Source organism: Caretta caretta, chromosome 10, assembly GCF_965140235.1.
Source record: "Caretta caretta isolate rCarCar2 chromosome 10, rCarCar1.hap1, whole genome shotgun sequence".
NCBI classification, from domain to species: Eukaryota; Metazoa; Chordata; order Testudines; family Cheloniidae; genus Caretta; species Caretta caretta.
In genome coordinates this window covers 5274603-5296868 of record NC_134215.1, presented here as the reverse complement: position 1 = coordinate 5296868, position 22266 = coordinate 5274603, and the positions used below count along the sequence as shown (strand labels likewise).

Below are 22266 nucleotides of genomic sequence, written 5' to 3'. Positions count from 1 at the left end.
CTACACAAAATGAAATTACAGTTCTTTGCCCAGCTCTACTGGGCGCCCCAGGTAAGGGGCATTTAACTCATCCTACATCAAAGCATGAGTGAGGAGGTAACTTTACGTTATGGTCTCTTGGTTGGAAAATTGTTCTTCAGCATTTACTCTTGGAAATTACTTTGCACTGGTTCTTGTCATGGTAAGCTGCCAGGGCCCCTGGAAAGCCCAGGAGCCTGGACTGCTGGGGAACTGGGAGCCTGGGAGCAAAGACTTACAAGTTCTTAGCTCCCCATCGGCACTCCAGGCAGGCTGCTGAGGACCGGGCAGATGAGCTGGCAGGAGACCACACAGGTTTTGAAACCTGCCTGGCAGGCAGGGTTCCAGGAGAATTTTGTCAAAATTGACACGGTCCCAAAAAACATTTTGATTTCAACAGATCAGAAAATTCTGGTGAAAAAATGTTTCATCTAAAATCTTCTGACCAGCTCTATGATAGGGAATTCCCCCTATGTTGTACTCCCCCAGACTGCAAGATGGGTCTCTTCCCCGCCTAACCCATCTGGAGATGCCAGTGAAACAGAGCACTTGTCCTGGATTTTAACTCAAAAAGACGATTCTCCAGATCTTTACTTTTTCAGAACTAAATGTTACCTCTCCATTGGCTTTAAAAGCTTTGTTTTAATTATCAGGACTGAGCTGGTTTGTGAAAAGCTTGGATTGTTGTTAGATGTGGAAAAAGTGAAATATGCTCTTTGACTTCATTCCGATTAGCTCATTTAATCAATAAACACTCTCTCCTGCTTGTGAACCCAGCCTCTGGGTATCTCTTAGTACGAGGTCTTAAACTTTGCATCATGCTTGATGAAGAAATCCTGGAGTGTTTTATAACAATAATCATCTGATTTTTATAGTGCACTTTTTATTTAGATGGATCCCAAAGCACTTTGCAAACTAGATATACAAAATTCATTTCATCCTCCACTGAAATGCACTGATCTATAGGGTGGAATGTAGCAGCTGTCCAACAGCATTCCTCAGTGCTATCTGGTGTTTTGGGGGAGAGAATGGGAAGGGTATCATAACCATTTGAAACTGCATGGAGAATTTGGGTGCACCAAATGCAATTACCTGAACTGAAGTTTGGCCAGGTGGATGCGGCTAACTCCCACCCTGTCTAATGTTGCAAAAAATTCCATGATATCTTTTATGACCGTGAGTAATCAGGGTCTTGATTTTACATCTCATGTCAAAGACCACACAGGGCCCCCTAATTACATACTCAAGCATTCTTTCAGTACTGACTCAGGGCCAGATTCTGATCTCATGCTGGCACAAACCAAGAGTCACTTGCTTTGGGTCTGAATGCTGCCACCTCCTTCTGCCCTACTCCTGGCTGACTTCAGGAGATGTCTTCAAGTTGCTGGCTTTGACACATTTATTCTCCTTTGCCAGCTTGGTTATGCAGAATGCCTCTTGCCGATCCATTAACTCATCTGCTAACAACTACGGCCTTCTGAGTTAAAATCTCTCAGCTAAAACAACCACCAAAGGCATACTTTTCTGAGATCTGGAGATTTTCCTGATGTGCACCGGTAACGTGAGATCAGAATGTGGCTCTCCAAGGGAAGAATGTCCCTGACTAAATTGCTATTGTCACTTTCTGCAGCCCTCCAGGTATATCCCCGGAGGAACCTCCCATCCAAACACCGAACAGACCCAATCCCAGGAATGCGTTACTGTTCCACATGAGTGACGGAGTCAGAAACAGGGCTGTACTGTGAGATCACAGTTTAAGATGTTGCTGAAATGCCCAGTGGGACTTGCTGGTCCAGAGAAGCAGCCTGTGGTCATTGGCTAAATAAATAAATAACAAGGTCTCAGAAGTTACACCAAATCTCTGCAAAGGATTTGCCATTAAATATCTTTGTGACGGCTTCCTCTGTTGGAAGTAACTTTACCATCAAGGCTGGAACATTGATAATCTGGAGCAGAGTAGAGATAAATTCCATCTTTCTGTAAAATCATTCATTCATTTTTGATTGTTCCAACACTTCCAAAAACAGTCCGTCTCCAGCTATTTTGCCTGAAACATATTAACTTGGAAAACTAGCTTTTAGCAAAAGAGTCAATGGATCAGGCAACACCAAGAGGTAGTTGCATAACAAAGCAGAATAAACGTGTCAAAGCCAGTAATTTGAAGATGTCTTCCTTCTGCAAGGCGAAGGGCAGTGGTGGGAGGTGGCTTGTATTTCAGACCCAGAGCGAGCAACCGATCCCAAATTCACATACAATACTTTGGTAATTGAGTTAAGTGTATAAAATTTCCTGAAATAAAAATACGCCTTGTAAATTCTTGCTGCGTGTTATGAATGAAGGCAGAGAGACCAGCTTTAACTCCTTTAGCATTGAACTCATCCTACACTAAAGGATGAGTGAGAAGATAAGTTCTCTTTGTTAGAAAACTGTTCTTCAGCGTTTACTCTTGGAAACTACTTTTCGCTAGTTCTTGGCTGTACAGGCCTCTAGGTAAAGGAGTCTACTATGCAGCTTATACTGCAGCACTTTTATTATTACCGATTATTTATGGTATCACCATATCACGATACCCCATGTGAGCTAGGTGAGTGCTATTGTGTCCGGTTTGGAAATCTGGCTGAGACAGGTGAGCCGGAACATCTACACCACAATTAAACAGCCCCTTTGCCCGAGTCCCGCGAGCCCAAGTCAGCCAGCACAGGCCAGCTGTCTAATTGCAGTGTAGACATACCCTGAGAGCTGGGAAAAGAACCCACGTGCCCTACTTCAAATCCTTTCATAACTGGAGGAGGGGGAATGGGGAAAAGAGGAGTTTGCTAAGGTCTTCAGAGAGAGCAAATAAACAAATGCTATTCTAATCGTACATTGGAGAATAGAATTTTAAAATTGTTTCTTGGGTTCTTGTTTCTGTGCATTCCTAGGATGAGAAGGCCATTGAGATGCATTTCTCTTGCCCTGTGAATGTCTGAGAGACATTTACCACCACTGAATACTTCTGAGTACACCCATAAATCTGCAGCATGGTGTAGACCCTAACTCAGAGGGGAGTCTCTGGACTCAGCCTTTCTCTGGCTGAGTGGGGGCTTTTCTGAGCAGTGGCAGCAAAAGCAGATTGTGTAAAAATGATGTGAGCTGCTTTTGTGACGGAGATTATGCTGAGATCACCAAACTCATGGCATGCAAGAATGTAAACTGGGGTTGAGCCAGCTTCCCTCTTTCAAACCTTATCTGGGTGACCTATTTAGCCCTTTTTTCCTCCTGGCAGTTCTGATAGCTTTCTGAATTTCTTTGGGATGCACAAAACACGCTTATCTGTGGCATAAAAAAGAACAAGCAGAGAGAGGTAATTATTTTCCTATGTGTTACTGAGCACTAAATAGTTTTGCAAAACAGATTAAATCCTCATGAAGATAGAGAGTCAAAAAGTGAACAAGAGATTAAATGAATAATAGGGGAAAATTAAATGTTCTTGCTGTTGTCATTTAATGGGAATTTCTTGACTGTGCCTACAATAACTTTTGGGAAAAAACTACATATATAAGTATTTTTCAAACTGAAACCAGATGGGGGAATCATAGCCTGTTTTTCTTTGTGGGAGGCTATGTTTTCATGGTACGCAAGTAACTGGAGGCACATTAAAATCAAATTTGGCTTTCAAGGCTTGCCCTTCCTATCTTTTTGCAGGAAGGGCCGACTCACGATGTTATGAATTTCAGATTGTTGCAGTGGGAGGGGATTCTTTGGAGGAGGGGCTGGAGATTTCAGAGGAGGAAAGTTAACTATTTAACCACACCAAAAAAAAAGCGAAAGATGAAAGTTGGGGAAGCCCGAAGTCTGCCTCGAACTGTCCCGTCCCAATTTTTCAAGGGCAAAGGCCTCTACACTTACTGCTGTTGTTGTTTTAACTACAAACCAGAGACTGCTAGGCAATTCTCAGTGCCGATAAAATGTATGATCCCTGCCCCAAGGAGCTGACAGACAATCTCAGGCCGATGCAATGAGAAGGTGACAAGGCACTGGGGATGGGAAGAAAAGAGGAATAACCTCGGTAAGCCAGTAAGACAAGGCAATGCTTCAGCAATGGCTAGGGCAACCCAGGGTGGATCACAGGAGGTTTTTCTCCCGCCTGAGATAAAAGAGACTGATGAACATGTAGAACGTTTGATTCAGACAGTTCTTTGTGGGTGTCACAGATGTAGTGGGTCTCCAGGAGGGCTTGAAAAGAGGAAAGAGTAGCAGCTTTACAGGCCAGCCCAAGAAGGGTGCTCCAGGCATAGAGGTAGGCATAGAAGAGAAGCAGAATAGTGGTTGTTAGTGAAACAACTTTACTCCCTGATTTTCCCTGGGTCGTTTGCACTCTGGGTTTGTCATGGGGACGGCACTGGTTACGCTGGTGGTTAATTTGCTAGTGCTGGAGAAAGACCAGTTGTCCTGACTGGGCAGCTGCTCATCCATCCCAAAAGCTCTCCCGTTGGGGCTCTACAAAGTTCTCTTTCTCATTCCCCACCTGCGAGCCCCTCTCCCCTCAGCCCCCCTCACACTCCATGTGAATTGGAGGGCAGAGGGAGCTAGGGGGACAATCCTGGTTGCAATGCCACAAAGACACAGGTGACACACAGCTCTCCGCATGATATCCTGCCCCTAATGAAGCCAGTGGAAGCTTTACTGTGGCTGGAGTCAGGATTTCACCCGCCATCTTCTTCATCAAACCCAGCTGGTGCACTGTGTCTGATTTCCCCCAACCAGCGGAGACTTGGACTACAAAGAGAGTGAGGTGGCCGAAGCTCAATGCGGACAAGCTAGAGCTGATGGTGGTAGGATGGGGAAGCATCTTGAGCTCGGTGAGATTGAGGGCTGTTCTCTTTTTCTCAGTACGAGAATTCGCCTGCCTCTTCTCCAAGAGATGTCCTGTTTGGTGACATCTTTGAACTCCCACTTGCTCCCGGATCACCAAGTGAAACCTGGTGGCCAGCAACTGCCTTTTCTCATCTGTGTGTAATACAACCCTTGTGACCATGGGAACCTGGCAGTGAGTTATCGATGCAGTGAAAAGCCAAGGGGTTGGGCTACTAAGAGATACCATTCAGAAGTTTCAGCTGAAACAGGATGCAGATGTTCGCCTGGGATAGCTGCAGTGAGTGCAGTGTGCCAGTTCTCAAATGATTACACTGGTTACCTCCTGGCTTCTATGTGCAGTGGCTTGGCATTGATCTATAAAGCCTTGTAAGGCTAGGGCCCTGTCTAAGAAATCCTCTTCCTTCCCCACTGTGACATTTGAAGTCAGCTGAGGAACCATCCCCAAGATCTGAATAGCTAGAGGCAGGATCTTCCAAGGGGAGGAACTGTACTCTCCTGGTTAGGTCAGCAGCTTGATCGCATTGATCTGTGACATATAGAGGACTACGGATGAAAAGCGCTATATAAGAGCGAGATTATAGTGTTCTGCCAGTCTCTTTATTTGCAGGCCTTTTGCTGGGGCAAAGCGAGTGGGAGTTTGTCATTTATGTTATGCGAGAGAGGAATTTTGTTTGGATTTTTTTCCCAGTGATCAATGTAATTTGTGCCCTGTCTCTTAAAAATTGATACCTGCCCCTAGTGGCCTGGCTACTGGACATGTGTAAGTTACTATATATATATGTATATTATGCAAATAAATATATGCATATGCCCCAGTACTAACTAGTGACCACATCCACGTGATTTGGTGTAGCCTGCAAATTCACAGACATCCCTAGACTGAGTTTAACTGTTTACAAGCTATTGTTGCTGTTCCTGCTGGACAAATATACAGTCTGTTACAAGGACTATGAGCTGCTAGTACCTACTGTATGTTTACAACAATCTCGGATTTAAAAAATAAATAAATAAAATAAAAAACCAGCCAAACAAAGAAGTGTAACCCTGTAAAAGAGTTATAGGGGAAGGTGTCCATTTTCTGACAGAGGGGTTTGGTAACAGTGCAGGGGACAGAAATATAAGGAATAATTGTTTTTGGGCCTAGAACCAGGAAAACTACTTTTCCAAATTAATCCAGCGAGAGCCATGAATCCACAGTATTTCATATCACACTTCATAAAACTCCAGTCATAATCCATAAAACTGACATTATTAGATTAAAAACCTCAGTTCCTCCTATAAGGAGCTTGCTCATTAGACATGCTGTAGTTTTATAACCTTAAAGTTCCTACCCAATTACCATGATTAATACTGTGCTTTAATAAAAAAAAAAAATCACCATGGGGGTTGGTACCATCTGTTTGTTATAATTGTTCATTTCAATATTGTCCAGCAAAAGAGAGGTGGACACTTAGTAAATACAAGTTAAGCACCAAGCTAAAGATGGTACAGTACAGAAGTAGGTAAGGAGAGGAAGCAACATACTGTTCTTGATTGTCGTGCATTGTAGGTATAAGCCTTTAAAATAGTGTAAAAGGAGTATTGGTTGTTATGCAGGATGTATATTGAACTATCATTCTTTACACGTCTGATGACAAAGGGACAATTGTTCCATCTGCACATAGGTAGAATAACATCTATATAGTGCTTTTCATCCATAGACCCCAAACAACTTTTCACAGGAGGCGAGTGTCATTATACCCATTTTACAGATGAGGAAACTCAGGCTCAGATAAGGAAAGTAACTTGCTCAAGGTCAACCAGCAGCCTAGTGGCAGAGCCAAGACTAGAAGCCAGATCGCCTGCAGTCCAGCTCAATGCTCTATCCCCTTAGGTTATTGGAGATATTTGCTCTTCCAGCTGTGAGATGAATTAGGTTGGTTGATACGCTGGTGCTCTCTGGAGGACAGATGGAAGCTTCCCTCCAGAGCTTTTTCTTTCTCTGGGAGGAGAAAGTAAAACATGAAGAATTAAGAAGTTGTGTGGAGAAAGGGAGGATTAGATCAATGTGCTCTGGCAGCCAAAGCAAATACTGGTCTGGATCATGAGGATCCACTAACCCCAGGGTATCCTGGGCTTAAAGGATCAGAACTGCCGAAGACAGTTGCTACTCAGCTGACAAAGCTTCAGTCTTAGTGTTGGCCAGACACATCTGTCACATAACACAACCTCTTTCCAGAAGTGGCCAAGAAGCCAGTCGTTAGGACAGCCATCAATCGTAGAGGTTGAAGAAATGACAGTTTCACTGATCACTTAATTGACTTCCAAGTAGAAGTTGTTGTTTTTGGCCAACCTCAGGATTAAATGGTATTTGTGCCCCCCGGGAAGGGTATAATATTAACCATTTATTGAATTTGTTCACTGATGCCTTTATGTTAATCAAATACCCAATTGTGATCCACAAGATTCAATTTGAGTAACTCAAGTGAAAAATTTGTCAGGTTCATAATTCCACCCACAGACCAAAAAATGCCAAACTTATATTATTTTTGAATCCCTTGATTTTTGAGGGCTGGTGGAAATAAGATATTTTTGCTTCTGACTTCCAAGCAATAAAGAGAGGTGAATCACTACCGAAAAAAATACATGTAACAGACCACCCAGTTGCTACTTATAAAGCTGTAAAGTGATCCTGTGTCAAACTGGCAAACCGGAGAATTATTTTCTTAATATTACCGCAATAGTGCAAGGAAAATCAAATAAAAAACAAGAACATGGTTTCCTAACAAAGTAGCTAGGTGAGAAATACATTAATGAATACTGGCTGATTAATATCCATTGAACTTAAAGCTAAACCACTCATGGATCTAGAGTGAGAACTGCATACATATTTGCTGCTTTGACGACTACATGTTACATCCCAGGAACTTACATGTGTATGTCATTCAGAACCAAGTGTGTTGTTTTTTACTAATTCTGAGTAATTATCCAACAAGGGCTGAGAGTAATTTTGTTTACCAAAAAGCAGTTAAGACTTTTGATATGTGCTGTAATTGGGCATGGCTCACCCCTTTAGGATTCTGTCGCACTGCTCCTTGAATGTGCTGTCAGCATTTTCAAGCATTGCAACTTGCAAATATGGACATAAAACTATGCCAATGTCAGAGACAAATAAATGATATGATTTTTTGTTTTAATGAGTAAAGTTAAATTATTTTTAATAGAACATCAGCTGAAAGGCTTCACACCAATAATATGTGTTTTATTAATGTTTCAGTGGTGGAACAGGATTTTGGAGACCACCGGTGACTCTAGAATGTAGGGTCCCAATGGGAGTCTGAGTATGCAAAACAGGAGAACTTGTCTAGGAAAGAAAAAAGCCAGACTGGATGAGCACACTTGAGGATACTGCATAGGGAAAATCAGGGGACTAGTAATAAGATATTCAGATAATTCTGAGAAGGTCTTATGGTGAAGATGCTGGATTGGTATTCAGAAGATCTGCTTTCTGTTCCTGATACAAACTGTCGGTGTGGCCTGGAGAAACCCTTAGTTGTCTTGTGCCTAAGTTTCCCGTCCGTAAAATGGAGATAATTCTCAATTTCTCCCATCCTTCGTCTTGTGTATTTTCTTTGTAAGCCCCTCAGGGCAGGGATAGTGTCTGTATAGGGTCTAGTACAATGGGTCCCCATCTCAATTGGAACCTCTAGATGCTGTGGAGTAAAGTTTAATAATAACAGTGACCTCTAGGTCATCAGTTCAAATCTAGCCCATGTCAATAGTGTCATTTTTCTCATCTGACAATGCTCAAGTATACATCTAACATGGTTGCACTCCTCACCACTGAATACACCTGCACAACTGGCCCTAACTGGAACCCTTGCTGACACTCTCGAGAGGAGGCTAAGGATTGAATGGGCCTTGAAAACCGAACCTCTCACCCCCATTATAATCCATCTCCATGAGGGTCATGTTGGCAGGGCAGTGTGCAGGAATCTTTAAAGGCAATACATACAAAATCACTAGATATTCCAATGTCTAGAGACAGGGTGGTAATACGATGCAACCTTGGACTTCCAGTCTCTAGAAAGCATGCTTTGACCCCCATGCAAATCATGCTCTAAAACAGCGAGTAAACAATTCACAGGAAGGTAAAGCATGGCTGCATGAATAGAGAAATGTGCTTAAAAATAATACTCCCAATCAAAGTTATAACTTTCAGCCCAGCTGGGGGGATGGGGGAAATTCTCATTAGCTGATTTCAAGTCTGGAAAATCAGTGACTTTATTACGTCGGGGGCATAATTTTTCAATCCATTAAGTCAACTTTATAACCTTTATTTTTTTATGGGTAAGATGGTGGGGCTGCGGGTTTGTGTGTGTGTGTGTGTGTGTGTGTGGTAACCAAGGAACAGCTAGTTAATTAGCATAACTAGGGCTAAAACATGACTAACGGGACAAGAATCCAAATCAGTCTCAAAACTCAAACAGTTCTAAACAGGCATCATCTGCACTTTTTGTGGAGTCTGAGAAATTGTTTTATGCCAACACGCTCAGTCATTTATAATGTTTTCAGTTTTGAAGGACTGGCTGGGCATTTCAGCCAGGCAATTGGTCCCATGAAAACCCAGATGTGTCTCAATGGCAACTGTGTTGTGATTGGCTCCGTTTATCATGTTGTTATGCTGGCATTTGAGCAAAATTTTAATGTCAACTCTGTGTCTGGTGCGAGTTCGTGTCAGCAAGGCTGGATAGGTGGTGATTGATTCTTGTCCAGGAACATGGAACAATTAAAGATTTTCACTGCCGTAGGCTAAAAACCACGTTGTTCTGTGCTGGAGAGTGAAGCAGTGCACTTAATGGCATCTTCCAGTAGAGTTAGAGTCTGGATTGCGTTGCAATATCCTTTAAAGGTTAACGGGCCAAATCAGCAGCTCGTGTAAATGTGCGTGGCATCATTGACATCAGTGCAATGCCACACACAAGCTGAATGTCTGGCCCTCTTAACTCTTTCACTTTTATGGTGAGGGTATGATTATTGTCTCTAGTGATTGTTAGCGAGAGCACCAATTTGGATGCCTCTTGAGGCATATACATAGGAATTGCCAGAGTGGATCAGAGCCAAGGTCCATCTAGACCAGCATCTGGTACAAGAACACTGCAGTAACCGATGTAGGATTATCCGTCCCATATTTGCTCTCGTCCTGGTCCCTATCAGTCAGAAATTGGCATAAACCTGGAGCGTTTTCCAGAAAGGGGAGTTCTCCAGTGGGTTCTACAGATTGAAGTGTGATCTCAGCTATATCTATTGTGCAGATCCAGGTTGCGTCCTTTGTGTCTGATGGGTGGCTGCTGCTGTGATCATTTCCATTGTCCTCCTGTCTTCAACAGAACGGTGCTCACAGTCAGGCACTGCTGCTGTATGCCACTGTTCACCAACTCATGCCGTCAGCCGCGTCGCGCAGGGGTTTGTTACTGTAGGGTTCTGCACGCGTGCAACGTTGTTATGGTACCAAAATGAATGCCGTAAGTCTTCTGAGGTGGCTTGACGTGCCAGTTCCCTAGATGGCTCTTCGCGCCTTAAAAACCTGCTGTAGTGACCCTGTGGCATCAGGCTCCGGCTGCTTTATTATCTCAGGGAAGCAAAGGCTTTAACACATGCAGAGAGAGAACAGCAGCAGACATAATGGCCTGCTCCAGTACTTCCATCTGAGGACCTAACCGTGCTTCTCAAACACCATTCGAAAGCCTCACGGCCCCCAAAGCCCTGCATACAAGAGCTGTGCATGCAAGAGGGAGGATTTTACTGCTTCTGATCATATACCGCATTTCCTAATAGGGCGCCCAGTCCCTCCTCCTCAACCGTGGGTCCAGAGCCCCGGAGAGCCGTGGTGCCCAAACTTTTCCTGTTGCTCCCGACTTCACCAGGAATGGATTCTGCACACACACAGCCACTCCGTTACTGCACGGTCGGTTCAGCAGAGGAGCTTGGGCTGACGGCAGAGCTGGGGTCAGAACTGAGGAGCTGGAGCTAGAGGCAGAGTTGGCCAGGAGATGGAGAGGGAATGAGGGCAGAGCTGGGCTGGGGACAGAGCAGGAGGCAGGGTGGAACTGCGACTGGGGGCAGAGCTGGGCAGGGGGCGGAGCCGCAACTGGGAGCGGAGTAGAGTTGTGGCTGGGGGCAGAGCGAGGTTGGGTGGCGCTCCCTTCCCACCCCACATGAGGGCTGGCCCAGGCTCCACCATGTGCCCCCCTTCTTGCCCCCCGAATGTTTCTTAGCCCCACAGTTCGGGGACCACTGCCAGAGAGGGTTGTCTGGGAAGTCGGGCTGTTAGTGATGGGGAGTGGCACACATGCATGTCTACCCTTGGCACTCCGTCAATGAACAAAGGTGAGCTCCATGTGCGAAGCTGGTTCCTCAGTCTATACCTGGTCTCACTCCGGCAGACTCCTATTCACTGCAAAGGGAATTAAGGGCTCATTTGCACATGCTGTTGCACCAGGTTAGAATATGGTGTAATTCTAAACAGAAGTAGTTAAACTAATAAAAAGTCTGTGTGGACACTCTTATTTTGGTTTAATCCAGGCCTGCTTCCGTTTAGCTTAAATTAATTAGGAACAGATTGAAGACAAACCACAGTAAGCCTCTAAAATAAGTGTGCACATAGGGGTTTGCACCAGTTTCATGGAACCCATGCAAGTTTCTGTGTAGACAAGGTCTTAAGGATCTCAGGATTTGACCTGAGGGTTACATGTGTTTGTATTTTCATTTGTGATAAAACAGGGAAATTATTTCATTTTATTTCATTTCAAATTATTTAATCTTATTTCATGCTGCCCATCAACCCTTATCAATAGTTACCACTAAGCACAGGAAATAAGTGCAGTACCACAGAGATGCCACTGTTTGGTACTTATTCACCTGGTGATTCATTCCAAATTGTAATCATCTAGTCTGACCTCCTGTATAACACTGACGAGAGAACTTTCCCGAAATAATTCCTAGAGCAGATCGTTTTTGGAAAAAAATCTTGATTTAAAAATTGTCAGTAATGAAGAGTCCGCCAGTTCCAGTTAAAAATGTATATCCTGTTTCCCTTCTGAATTTGTCTAGCTTCAACTTCCAGCTGTTTGATCATGTTATACCTTTCCCTGCTAGATTGAAGATCCCATTTTTAAATATTTGTTCCCCATGTAGATACTTAGAGTATAACCAAGTCACACCTACCCTTCTCTTTTTTAAGCTTAATGGATGGAGCTAGAATGATGGTTACTGCTCAGTAGTGCGTAACAGAGCAAAATTCGGCCTTCACTGGCAGCTGTGCAACCCCAGTGACGTCCGGGGGTTTTCAGAGTGGGTAGCAATAATAATGATGAAGAAATTGTCCTGTGTGTTCAGTGGTGTGTGGAGTTCTAATGAAAGGCTCCAAATTTGGGTTTGTAATTCAGCCTGAGCAGAGATGTAGCTCCATTTTTTCTGTGGCTGACCCATGAAAATGGCAAAAAAGTGACATCATGTAACTTTAAGGCTGTAAAATAAAGCCATATGCTCTGAAGGCATGTGATTCATGACCACGGCTAAATGGACTGTGCCCAAGAAATAACTGCTTTATGCTCATTAAGGTTGGCTGGGGAACTGGGTGCAAGAAGGTGCCTTGGATTTGCAAATCATTGTAATGAGAAGAAAAAATACCCTGTGTCTCAAAAACCTGTCCCAACATATACAAATATTTATGCTCTTCCAAGAGCTTTGAAATGTTCCCACCTTTTCTGTTCTGCATTACACATGCAAAACATCCTCATAAATGGGTAATAAAAGCTCAAATAAAAAAATACCTCTTAGAAAACACACATAGATATTTAAGGGCTGTTCTTTAATTAGAAGTGCCAAAGTTTTCCTCTAGGGTTTCTGAAACCTTGGTTTCACTGACAGGTGGGCGTAATCAGGAAGTAACCACACAGACAATCAAACATGGAACCAAACAACAGCATAGTCACAGAGGTGAGTAGGGAAATCAAGTCACCATGCACGGGAGATCCTTTTTCCCACTGAAAGTAATGGCAGAACTCACTCTGAGTGTCCGCGGGAGCATGTTCAGGCCTCTAGAGTGGTGGATTTTTTTGCCATGTCTTTGGTAATCTCAGACAAGAGGAAGTTCAGCAGAAAAACGTGTGCAGGGCTGTGATAAAACAGTATCCAGGGTTTTCGTGTCTCTGCCCCTGTGCTGCTATTGGGTGCAAGTAGATAGCTTCTGAGACAGGGCTGTGCTTACTGTTGTTTCAAGTACTTTACTGTGGTACACGCTCTGTATGGTATTACAGTATACCCTTTAGGGGTGTTTCTCCTGTGAGTGGTCACCCCAAGAAGAAAAAGTGGTTACTTACCAGTGATTGTAGTTCTTTGCGGCGGTTGCCTCTAGAGCTGTGGGGAAAGCCGGGGCTGTTGCAGGGGAAGTGGGTGCCTGAATGCCCCCTCATGTCACCAGACATTGAGTGTACGAGGTTATGTGAAGAAGTGCCATCCACGGCCACTCAGTTCCTCCTTCTCCGTGACTGTAGGTGGAGGAAGCCCAGCCATTTCCTCACCATCTGACGTGCCAGACTCCTAGCTAACCCTTTCCAATAACATTCCTCAACACACAGGGACACTTTTTTATTGTGGTGTTTTTAGTGGTTTAGAGTAGCAGTAGGGTTGCAACTGTCACTCAATGCCAAAGTGCACGTGGGTCTCCAGTTAAAATCAGCTCAGTGTACGGTCCCTCCACAGCCAGGAAATAGTGCCAGGGGAGCCTCCTTTGCAGTGCAGAAGCTACCGGGCACAAATGTTTATACATATTTTTAAAGTTGTTTTTTTTTTTTAAATGGGATCCACTCAACATTTCCATGAGCTTGAGCAGGTGAAAGCCCCTTTGGCACAGGGCTGTCTGGCCCTGCCTTCAAGATCCACTGGTGACAGCAAGTGAAATGACGGTTGAGATTTGAGCTCTTCCCCAAAGGATGACCACAATGACCGCAGAGATTTCTCTACAGGTTGGCAGGGCGTGTTTGGACTCCCAGATACTTGGTTACAGTCGTACCATTCCAAACCAGTCACTGCAGCTGTAATTATCATTGTACCTAACCTTGTTTCAACAGAACAAGCCATTGTGCACATGGACGTTTCCTTTCCTCCTAAAGACAAATGCTGTTGTACTAAGGCTGGGACACAATCGCTTGGAAACCTGGCCAGGTGACACTTCTTCAGGGCATTCCCCTGCCTAAACTCACAACTACCCAGTGCTTTCATTGTTTCCTACTTAGGTGGTCTTAATTATCAGTGGGAACCTGAGCTTCCTCAACTGGTTAACCATCGTGCCCAGCATTGCCTGTTTTGATGACACCTGCTTGGGATTCCTGTTCACTTCTAAAGAGGGATGTGTGAAGGACCAAGTGTTGAAGATACAAGCCAAACAGGCAGCAGGACAGAGGCTTCCTTTGAGATACGGTAGGTCATTCCCGTGAGGAATAAAACCATATCTATCTACCTTATCTCTTTTATTCCCAGCTCAGCCACTGGCCTGTTGGGTGAACTTGGGCAAGTCCCTTCACCGTTCTGTGCCTCAGTTTCTCCACCTGTAAAATAGGGATAATGATACTGACCTCCCTTTGGAAAGGGCTTTACATGAGCTAGGTCTTACTATTATGTGTGCAGGGGAAAGGAAGTATCTTTGTGTGACAATTCCCTCTTGGGATCATCCACAGTGAAGGGCCTCTGGATCTTAAAACTTAAGCCTCTGCTACTTACCCTAAAGAACCATTCGCTCAGAGGCAGGAGCTGGCTGATAGACTTCCATCCTCCAGCTACATAGGGGGAATGCTTATATGGTGTTAGTGCGGGTTATATTTGCTTATAGGAAAATAAGCCTCTAAAGCTAAAATTCTGATATCTTTGCTCCTGGTGGGTGGCACCTTGTTCCACTGACTTTAGTGAGAGTATTTTAAGGTACTGCTCAGCATGAGGAAAAGCATCAGATGTATCAAAGTAAGCAATACATAGGTTGAAAACTTGCCTCCATTGAAGTCAGTAACAACACTCCCGTTGATGTCCATGGGACCAGAATTTCAGTGGTATTTTTTTAATGTTTAAACGTGGAAAACGTTTTTCACATGTATCACACTTGCAATTTTGCAGCATTTGCCACTGACACAATGGACATAATAACTCTGTCCAGTTGTCTTTAGACTATTCGGGAGTCGTCATTGTTCTAACATAAGCAGAATGTTTTGATTGTGGAATTAAATCAGTAATTTAATGTGGTGCCAAACAAAAAAAAAAAAAGGAGTGGGAGGGCATAAAATCCTCTCTCGCAAATTTTAAGGAGCGGGGCTATCGGACTTTGTCAAGAATGCTGGGCTTGTTCGAGCATCAAGAACTTGGCTGTCAAATTGCCCTGGGCATATAGTTTGGCCTACGGGTATAGCATGAAAAAGTAAACAGAAGTTTTGTTAATATGAATAAAAAAGGAGCAATGAAGCATGTTGCTAATGTACACTGCTAAGATTTAAAAAAATAAAATCCTATCCCCAAAGAGAACTGACAGCACAGAGAGAAGGGGGATTTACTTACATGGGGCTGGGTAACAGATGTAGAGCTGTTTCTAGTATTTGTATAAACAATATGTAAGCAACAAATTGAACATAATATCAACATCAGTTACAGATGCTAGTTTTTAAATATACCAAACATCCATCGGAAAGACAAAAACATGTTTACAAAATAAAATGCCTGACTATAGTTCTTTCAGAGGAAGCCGGATCCACCTCAGATTATGCCATTTATTAAACAGAAGTGTTTAGTTTCAGTAATGCTAATTAAATTTCATTACATTTTCTATGTATTTATTAAAAGCGGCAAAGAGTCCTGTGGCACCTTATAGACTAACAGACATATTGGCGCATAAGCTTTCATGAGGGTGAACACCCACTTCGTCGGATGCATGTGTTTGTTTGGTCTGGGAATATTTTTGCATGCATCCGACGAAGTGGGCATTCACCCACGAAAGCTCATGCTCCAATACGTCTGTTAGTCTATAAGGTGCCACAGGACTCTTTGCCGCTTTTACAGATCCAGACTAACACGGCTACCCCTCTGATACTATGTATTTATTTTAAATACTTTACTAGAAGAAATCTCTTTAGTTGCAGCATTTCAATGCCAAGTAGTTTTCTGGCAGGGCTGGTAAATCCAGTGATCGGAGTGATGCTAGAGATCTCCTGTTGAGCTGTGTTTTTCAGTCACTCTGAGTAAACCTATGCCTGACTTGTTGGAGAAGAAACAGAATAATGGTTCTTCAATTTACCAATCTGTGAATCATTTTGAGAATGAGAGAGATCCTCTTGTGACTCAGCTTCCCAAATTTACTCCAAGAAATTCTCTGACAGGTCCCCACAGACGGCCAGTTAAGGGTTACTTAGAAGAACCTCCCATACTTGCTATAAACTTGGGTTCAGTCCCAGCTTAAATCCATCCCTGTTCCAGAAAGCACTCATGCACGTGCTGAATAACAATGGATTGCTGAGTCGGTGCCTTGGACAGGAGGGCCATGTAGCAAAAGTCCTAGAGGACCATTAATCCCAAGAGTCAGAAGAATGGAGGGTGTGGCATTTTATGCCCCTTTTGTTCGTGTGAAAGTTTTTGTAAAAGAGCCTGTCACATGGGACCAGATACTCAAGGCACCAACTCCTGTTGATTTCAGTGAGACGTAGGTGCCTAGGTACCTCTAAGGATCTGCGCCTTGGTGTCTGAGGGCCTGATCCAAGTCTCACTGAAGTCAATGGCAAGATTCCCATTGATGGGCTGCAAAGCAGACTCTGCACCTCTTCCGCCAGTTTCACTCCTTTCTGTTGCCGTTCTCCACATGTATTTAACTGTAACTGCAGTTAAAGGTCAGATTGGTGCAACTCGGAGGGCATGGTTATGATGTACACAGTGCTGTAGGTGTCCATGGTGCTTTATAGCCATGCAAGAAGTGATGACCTGTGGCCCCAACGAGCGGACTGTCAAAGGGCCAGATCCTGCAAACCCTCACTCACCCAGTTAGTGGCAGACGAATCCAAGAAGCAGGGATATGCAGAATCAGGCCCATGTTTAGACATCATCCAGACAAATGGTGACCTGGGGAGCACCGACATTCACAATAAACTTTGCAGTCATTGGTGTTCGTATCTGATTATTTTTTTTCCTTACAGGCTAGAAGTCTCAGGCCATCTGATCACAGAGGCAGCCTGGCTGCGATGCAGAGGGCTGGGGTAGATAACCCACCCGAATCAAGTGATTCTCCAAAAATATTCCCAGACTAAGCAATTATTCATACTATATGAGAGGTTTAAATAACCATCCCGCTCCTGCAGAGATAGGAGGAAAGCTACATGCATTTGCTTTGAGTCTTCTCCTTTGACTGTCCACATTAAATTAAAAACAATCATAAGCACAAAAAACCCTTTAGAGGCTGCCTTAGCTTATTTGTCTGATTGTGATAACGTTAGATTCTCAGTAGACTGAAAAACCGCATTTTATCCAGTACAACACCAGTCTCATTTGCAAGGTCCTTCCTGCAAGCCATTTCCCAAAGCACTTCCCAATGTAAAATAATGGAAGTTGAAATAATAAGTGGTAGCGAAAGGAAAGAGAAGTGTACAGAGGCACTAGCCAGGAAAGAGATGAGAATCAAAGAGAGGAGTTGTGGCAGTGGCAGGAAGATGCAGAAAAGCAAATTCCAGTGGTAAGAGCTTCAGAGGAGTGGTCTCTCTTCCACCAGCAGTGAGGAAGGACAAAGAAACGGCTGGTGTTAGGATCCATGATGAGGAATAGAGAGAGTTTAAAATCAGCTGGAGAGAGTCAATGGAAAGTCTTAATAACAAGGAGGGCAATTCTGAACAATGTCTAAATGCCTGCTGTGGTTTTTTTTGCTACACTAAAACTGTTATTACTCTAACATTTTAGACATTTTTCTTTTCAGCCCCTTCTCAGACTATTTAGAGAAAGGCAGATCTTTGGAGAGAGATTACATGGCCTACCAGTGAGGATTTGTTTGATTACGTATAAGAATTCATCCACTTTAGCTTGAAAGGGAGCTGACACCAACTGTTAGCAGCCCTCTGAAATTGCCTGTCAGGTGACATGAAAGGATTGTAGGGGAAAAAAAGTCTTCTCAGAAGCAGGGTCTGAACTGATCATGAGGAACTTCAGACGGTGAAGTCACTTCCTTTCTGGTTCTGTTTGTGTTCTAACCAGGCTGCTACGTCCGCAAAGCGGTGAACGTCTCATTTGGACTCCTGATCACCTATCTCAGTATACCTGTCGTTCTCAACCTGCTTAATTCCAGACAAGTCATGAACACCTCATTCAACCCGCTCAGGATAGTAAACACATACGGCGCTTTTGGAAGGTACTAATCATTTGAATAGACCCACAGCACACCTATTCTGTTCTATTCTCCTATCAACATCATGAAATATAGTCAATTAGCCAGTCTTTGTGTCTTATAATCATTATTTTTTAATCCTTCTGGTAGTTGATAGGTTCAGAGTAGCTGTTCATTGGGGATGGGGGGGGAAAGGGAGTGCTTGAAAAGGATCACAAAATCCTCTCCTACTGTATTATAATTTATTTGACTATAGTTTTGCTTTAAATTTATAACTGTTCTTATGGGGCACAATATATTAGATATAAAAACATTATGATAATATGCATAGAAGGTAGAGAGTCATATGGGTCATATTTAGAGTGATTTTTTTTCTCTGTATCGTGTGTGTGTGTTCGTGTTCCTTCCTTCTTCCCTCCCTCTAGCTGGGAAAATCTCCTCCGTGAACCTGCCTTGCCTTTCTGCTCTGGCAGAAGAAAAGTCATAAGGATGCCCTGAAAAAGAGCCTTCTGCATGATAGCATGCAGGGTTCTGCATTAGGCCGTTGGGCCACGTTATTGTGGCCGTACTAGCTATCTCTGCAAGTATCCACACAGGCTAAATACTTACCACTGCTTTCAACCGCATAGAACTTGTTCCTCTAGCTATCAGTTGGAAACTGGCTGGTTTTGCAGTAACACCAGTGGGGTAGGGAAGGAGAAGACCCTCAATATAGCATGTGCAATCCTTTGTTGTTGCTTTGGTATTCCGACAACATGGAGGGGCCGATTGATAATGAGGGCCCATTGTGCTAGGTTAGAGTAATAGACATTCCCTGCTTTGAAGACCTTGTAATCTGAACAGACAAGATAGAGAAAGGGGAGAGGAAAGGGGTATAAAATAGAAGCAGGGTTATTGTTTTACAAACAACATGTTAGTTCCACAGTTTTTGTGCTTGTAGCCAGCTCGGGCTGACGTGGGAGAGAGTCTGTTTAGGTTCCCGCAGCACACCCATTGTGGAATCTGAGTGCTTGCTTGTTCCTCTTGATCGGTTATTGAGCTGTTTAGAATTTAATCTGTATCTCTTGAGGACGTTGCAGGGAGGAAGTAGAACTGGAGGACCGGGAGTTCGATCATCCTACCAGTTGTGTGCGCAATTCCTACTGAAGTCAATATGAGCTGTAGACAGGCAGCTGATGGAAGGACTGGTCCCAAGCCTTTTAATCCAGTTGGAGAGTCTGAGGTAATCCTGATGAAGCTGGCCAGTCTTTCATAGTTAGACCTCTGCTTCTGCCAGCCGCAGGCCCACACTGTGCTGACCATATGTTCTCTAGAGCAGGGTTTCTCAACCCGTGGGTCGGGACCCAAAACTGGGTGGCCAGAATGTTTCAAAGGGTCGCATGATAGCTCCTGTCCCACGGGATTAGCTGGGCTCATCTCCCTGCTCCAGGTACTTCAACCTCTGGGGTCCCAGCACCACTCAGATTGGGCCCAGCCATCATGATAATGGGAGTCCGGGTAGGCCAGATTTGAGTGAGTGGCACTGCAACCCCATGAGCCAGGTCACAGCTCCACTCACACAGATTTGGTCCAGTCAGGGAGGCGAGAGGTTGCAACGCCCGGGGCGGAGAGCCAAGCCCAGCTAGCCCCACAGCACAGGAGCTGCAGGAGCCACTACTGTGTAGGGTGACCAGACAGCAAGTGTGAAAAATCGGGCCAGGTTTGGGGGGTAATAGGAGCCCATATAAAAAAAGCCCCAAATATCGGGACTGCCCCTATAAAATTGGGACATCTGGTCACCCTCCCACTGTGCGGTGAGTGCCGGGCAGGATCCAATTGAAACCACCCCAGGGCCTCCACCCCCAGATTATGTTCTGGGTCGTGACAGGTCATAAACGTTTACAAATAGGTCTTGAGCCCAAAAAGGTTGAGAACCGCTGCTCTAGAGGCCTGAGGCAAAGGATGGAAACGGCTCCTATTGATTTCAGTGGATTGTGGATCGTACCCCAGAAAATAGCCAGCTGTTATTAAAGGGGCATTATAAAAAGAGGGATCTGATTGGCTGCAGAAGATTCTGGCTGAGCAGGTACCCAGTGTAACTACCCAGGTGTGTTAGGTCCTTGTTACAAAAATGTAACCTTTGTAAAAGCCATGTCACTCTGTGAGCAGTAGCGTTATGCAGCATGCCCATAGTCACACTGGGCTTTGAAATGATCTTTTACCCACCTTTCAAACAAGCCGACATTTCTGTTCAACCTCTGCAGAAGGGAAGCTTTGAACAAACATGATAAAAAACAAACCTCCGCACTTTAAAACATAGCAGTGTTTTGTGTGACACGTGAAAGCCCTGTTTTGGAGGAGAGTTGGAGGGGGCAGGGTAGGAGTGGTGAGAACAAAATTGTATTAATCCCTGCATCTCTTAGAGTGGTGGAGCCTTGGAGTTATGGGAGTTTGTTGTATTTGGGTTCTTGTTTCTCTTTTTCCTCTTCGGTCTAAGGTTTTTGTTTCAACAGTTACCAGAACCGAAAGAGCGTGTGATGAAATGCTGCTGTAATATGTTTGTAATTCCAGCCTATGTAAACCAATAAAAAGAGGATTGCAGCTCATAATGAATATACGATTATGTGAAACTTGACATATTTTGAAGCACACAGTAGGAACCAACTCTTATTAGTAATTTGGTGTCCCTGATTTACAGTGTGTTTCTAACCATTGGGCAGCTAGCCACGGCTCATAACTCAGCCGAAGATATAGTATGGAACTTGGCTGAAGAGTCCAGAAATCTATTAAATGCAGGTAACAATTATACGTTGAGATGAATGGCAGTCCATTAGTTGCAAGCGTCTATCACTGGAAATAAGCAAAGGGGGAGGGAATTGCTGGTCTGCGCTTTCAGTTTCTTGGGTTGGTGGCGGAAGGACCAAGAAAGGACGGAATTAGGGGACGGGGATTGGATCAGTTGGATAGATAGAATGATGCTGTTATGCAGACACCATGGCAAACAGAGTGCTCCATTGTAGAGAAGCATCACTGACAGATCTTTGAAAAAAAGCCCTTACGGAACGGATTTCAACATGGGTGTCTCGCTGTAGGCCTCCTTTTGTGGCATGGTGCTTGCGCTCTGCATTGTCCGATTGCCTTGCTGTTTGGAGGCTGGCAAATCATGAGACTTAGGTCTGTGTGTGACCTGCCATAAGGCTGGGGTGGTTTTTTATATGTCTAATTAGGTACAGCCAGCTTGTTTTCCTTTTCTGTTTCTCTTGGCTTCAATTGCGACGGCTCACACGCCGCCCTCCCCTGCTCGGCTGCTGAGCAATGGCTCCATGAGACTTCTCCTCCAGCTGAGATGGCGAAACGTTTGGGCACTTTCAGACAGTTGTTAATGGTGCCCCAGGAGTAATCTGCTAGGGGGTGCTCCAGAGGGGGTGGATTGTGTATGCCAGTTGGCTGCCACATTCTAGAGCAGACATAACCAAGTAACCTGGACGCGCTGAACTCTAATGCTCCATGACCAGCAGCTCTGCTAAGTGAACCTGTAGGAAGCCAGCCCGGTAAGGGCTGTGCTGAGCTTGTCCCAGCCAGAAGCCCCTCTGCTGATCCTGCAGATGGAGTCACATGAAATTGCACTTGCAAATACCAGAGTCAGGAGGTGCCATCAGGGCATCCACACATGCAGATTACACGCATGCGTTTTTGCACCTGGGTCATTATGCAAATCTGAGTTAGGATGGATCACTTTTGTGAGTGACCGAATCTCTACTGTCCCACACGAGTCGTGCGGTCACACAGCTAAGCCTTGCACACCACGGGGTGTGCTATCATTAGACTGTCAGAATGGCTGAGATAAAGGGATGTGCTGGAAACCAAGTAGGGGGAGAGGCTGATCTCGTGGTTAGGACACCGAGAGACCTGGATTGAATTCCCTGCTCTGCCTTGTGTGACCTTGGGCAAGTCTCTTAGTCTCTGTGTGCCTCAACTCCCCAGCCATGGAATGGGGATAGTAGCACTGCCCTACATCACCAGGGCCTGGT

The 22266-nt window shown here is 44.4% G+C and overlaps 1 protein-coding gene across 3 annotated transcripts in view; it reads left to right on the top strand.

Annotated features, from left to right (window-relative positions):
- LMF1 (lipase maturation factor 1) overlaps positions 1 to 22266 on the top strand; it is a 336726-nt gene that overhangs the window by 272842 nt on the left and 41618 nt on the right. For all 3 annotated transcript variants that reach the window (XM_048866655.2, XM_048866657.2, XM_075117566.1), the window contains 2 exons: positions 14154 to 14337; positions 18127 to 18280. In XM_048866655.2, coding sequence (XP_048722612.2) covers positions 14154 to 14337; positions 18127 to 18280 — 338 coding nt within the window. The remainder of the gene's footprint in view (positions 1 to 14153; positions 14338 to 18126; positions 18281 to 22266) is intronic.